We start from the raw sequence: 3,768 nt of genomic DNA, 5'->3' as shown, positions 1-3,768 counted from the left end.
GATAAAGGTTTGTTGTACTTACAGTTTTTGATGTTTCAGATGGAATTGAAATACTGTTTGTTGAGAGTATGAATTCTCCTGAGGATGTAGTACAGAGTGGGTCCTTTGCAATTCTGAGAGAGTGTGGCCCTCAGCTGAGGCAGGGCAGACTGTAGAGAGGTTAGGTACCGGCGCATTGCTGCAAACGTGGAGCGGAGGATCTTGAAGGAGAACCGTTGCTGGTGTTTTTGAATCTCAGTTGGGGCCACATAACCTGGTTCTGCTGTGCATGTAGCATTTTGGTCCTCTTCGTCGGTGAACTAGATGTTGTCTTCCACACGTGTTCATGTATTCATAGAGTTTTTTTAAAGCAATATTGGAAGAAAGCCTTTGGTTTAATGAGATCAACATTGAATCTTGCAGCTGTTTCATTTCACTAAGCAAGCAAGCACAAGAACAATAATTATGGTTTCTTCATTCAAACATTTTTCTTTGTATAGTGTTCTACACTTCACTGGGTCAGCTTACTTCAATTAAGCAAAATAGCATCTAACTACTAATGTGTATCTTAACCTTGAGTCTGCTGACGCCCCTCTCCTGTAGCTTTCTCTTGGGGAAATAAAACTGCCTCTTTTTTTTGAACTCTCACTTTGTTTACAAGCAGTGTATCTGGGCTGAGAACCCTTGTAACACAATAGTTTGATGTTCCATCCATGACCTCGTCAATCTAACAAATTAGGGAGTTGCGATATTTGGGGTAATTACTTCAAAGACCTTTTCATTAGCGTTTTAACCACCTTTTGTTTCTGTGTTCCTTTAATGTGTATAAATTTACCTTCGTTTTAGAACAAATCTAAATGACCTTCCTACTTCTCATAGTCCTCAAAAGATGGTGTCTGAAGTTTTGTGATTGCTTGAAAAAGAAGAAAAAAACTTGTGTTTAAGATCATTTCAGAGTACTTGGAGCTAATGCAATATTTCTGAAATGCAATTATTGTAAGATAGAGAACACAACAACCAATGTGCACACAACCAGTTCTGACAAACAGTGATCACTTGAAGGTTAAATGCCGGTCAAAACACAAGAGGTCTCCTGTTCTTCGAATGATGCCACTGGAAAACCGTGTAACCATCCAGTTCAGATCAGGCCTCATTTTAATGCTTCATTCAGCAGATGGCATCTGCTACCAGTGCAGCACTCCCTCAGCAATGGAGCATCAGCCTGGCTTTTGAGCCCAAGGCTTTGGTAGGCAATTTCAACCAATATCTTTGTAATGTAAGTGTGAGCATGTTACCACTGTGACAAAGCTAATACCTTCTTAGCAGTGTACAATTAAGAGTTTTCCTACTTTGGATAGGATGAAAAATCAATAACACTGTGAGAAGCTGGAGTCCGAGGTAGGATAATTCAGGCAGGGGTCCAGAGCTGGTTCCTGTTAAAGGTATTTGTAGTCCAGTTAGTTTTGTGCCTTTCAACTCTTCTCCTTGGCATTTTTGTTGATGATGCTGACTTCAAATTGTAGGGTACATTTCCTCAACGAGATTTTGTGAGATTTGAACTCCACTTATAATTAATATTGCCACTGAAAGAGAAGCTCAGAGCTGGTATCACAGCACCAGGTATTAAAGACAGAGTCTTTGCTGCTAGACTGGAACATGGCTTGCAGAGAGGAGGAAGTAAAGGATGAGTGAGATCTTGCACCACATTTGCTGAACTCAGCGCAGGGTGCTTTGCCCCATAATTTCCATGACAATTGTTTGACCCTTGGCCTTGTCCTTGGCTGTTAATATTCTCTTGACTGACTTGACCTACAGCAAGCATCATCCCAGAGTTCCCAGAACTAAAGCTGTCCTAACATTTTTACAAGTGGTAACATACTATACCAGCTATCCAATAGAAGCTTAGATCGACAGTTTTGCAAAGAAGCTGTGGTGATTTCATCCATTTTATGACATACTGAGATTGATCTTTTTTAACATTTTCTAAAAAAAAACTTTCCTTAATCATAAAATTTAGTTCTAAAGATAAGATTGTTCATGTTTAGCACTGAATTCAAATATGCTGGCGTTATTGTTGAAGAGCCCAGCAACGCTCTTGTATCATGCATCATGAATGTAACTTGGGCAGCTCGCTAGAGGTTTACTGGTCCCAGGGCAAGGATACCAGACACAGGCATAATAGAATGACTGCAAAGCGATGATTAACCAGAAAGCTTGTCTTTGGTTCCCACTGTGACCTATGTTTCTTGTTCTTGCAGGGTGCAGGTCCTCCAGCAGGCCCCCAGGCAGGAGCCGGATCAGCTTTGTCTCGCCAGTACACACGACAGAGGGTAACTCGGGTAAACCTCAGGGACTTCATCTTCTACATGGAACAGGAACGAGACACCAGGCACTCACTTGTACTGTACCGAGCACTGCTGAAGTAGACAGTGAGGGACAAGGACCCAGTCCCTCAGACCTACATGAACAGACCATCAGCATTCAGTGACTGCCGCCTTGTGCCTTTTCCTAAAACAAATCATTTTGTATTCACACTTTTTACTGTTGCCTCAGACCTCATCTTCTAATAACCTTTAGATACCTCTAGCTGAATGTTTGCATCCAGTATTTAATTTCTTTGCAACTCCCCACATAGTTTTTTTTGTCTATATGTCAGTGGAGATTTAAAACAAAAACTGTGAATTCTAGTAAATCCATAATGATAAATGCTGCAACCCACACACTGCAGGTCTGTCAGTACATGAGACAGGAATACACCTTCTGAGTTTGTGTCAGAAAAGTGAAAGGAACTCTGACCAAACTGTTAACTGACCTCTTCCTCTCCAGTTACTCACAGACTGTACCTGTTGTAGCAATTTTTAAACTTTTATTTTGTCTCTTTCTACCTCCCCACCAACCATCTCCATGCCCATGTTTTTAGTGGGAAAAGGGGAGGCTGCAATTACGCAACCGTCTATTGTAGTGTCTTGTTTCAGTGCTTTAGTTTGTCTTTTCCTAAGGTATTATTATGTTATAACCCATTTCAGGAGTTAGTCTCAATAGCTGCTCCTGCATTCAAAAGCCTTTAGCAGTATTGAAAACTATATGTTTAAGGGAAATATATATATTGTTTTCATTTTATAACTTTATTTAAATTTTCTTTGCAAACCTAAAATTAAATGGTTGCACACAAAGACCTGGTGAAATTGCTGGAGAAATTTTAACTGTGAGGACATATTGTCCAACAAAAGTTCCTTATGGAGAGATTAAAGTGGGCGTTGCTGGTCTCATCAGTGTTTTTTTTGTTTGTACCAATCAGTGTGTGGGACCATTTAGTTTAAACTAATTGTAAAAGTTTTCCTGAATTTAAACTTAAGGTGAGTGGGGAATTACTACAATAATGGAGTACATTAATGATCCTGTTGCCTTTCTCTCTCTCTCTCTCAAAAATGTTGCTGTCAGGTTGACAGCTGATGTCATTGAGTTAAAGGTGATGTCAGTGAGTGATTGATTAAAGACATTGCCAACATACAACAATGGTTCCCGGACAGTTTTCCTGAAGGATCACTTTTCAAGTGGCTCAACAATCATGGATAGAGACACCCCTATATCATGTGGAAGTGCTGTGTGTAAAGATGATGTATCTTTTAAAACTGTGTTAATTCTAATTATAACATCTTCAGCAGTGAGTTCTGCTTAAAACGCAAGCTTTATTCGCAGTGAAATGTCTGCATTCTCCAACTTCTCATCAAACACACACACACTCGCACGCACACTGTCTCACCCACGCACACTCTCTCACACACACGC

General features: G+C 40.2%; 1 protein-coding gene across 1 annotated transcript in view; it reads left to right on the top strand.

The window, feature by feature from the left end:
* The window catches only part of LOC122558192 (transcription initiation factor TFIID subunit 4-like), a 356,856-nt gene extending 353,088 nt beyond the window's left edge, over window positions 1-3,768 (top strand). Inside the window, exon 16 of the mRNA XM_043706504.1 lies at window positions 2,238-3,768. Coding sequence (XP_043562439.1) covers window positions 2,238-2,405 — 168 coding nt within the window. The 3' untranslated portion in view covers window positions 2,406-3,768. The remainder of the gene's footprint in view (window positions 1-2,237) is intronic.

The sequence above is a fragment of the Chiloscyllium plagiosum genome, chromosome 17 (assembly GCF_004010195.1).
Source record: "Chiloscyllium plagiosum isolate BGI_BamShark_2017 chromosome 17, ASM401019v2, whole genome shotgun sequence".
NCBI classification, from domain to species: domain Eukaryota; kingdom Metazoa; phylum Chordata; class Chondrichthyes; order Orectolobiformes; family Hemiscylliidae; genus Chiloscyllium; species Chiloscyllium plagiosum.
The sequence above is the reverse complement of the archived record's forward strand: the minus strand, read 5'-3'. Positions and strand labels throughout refer to the sequence as shown.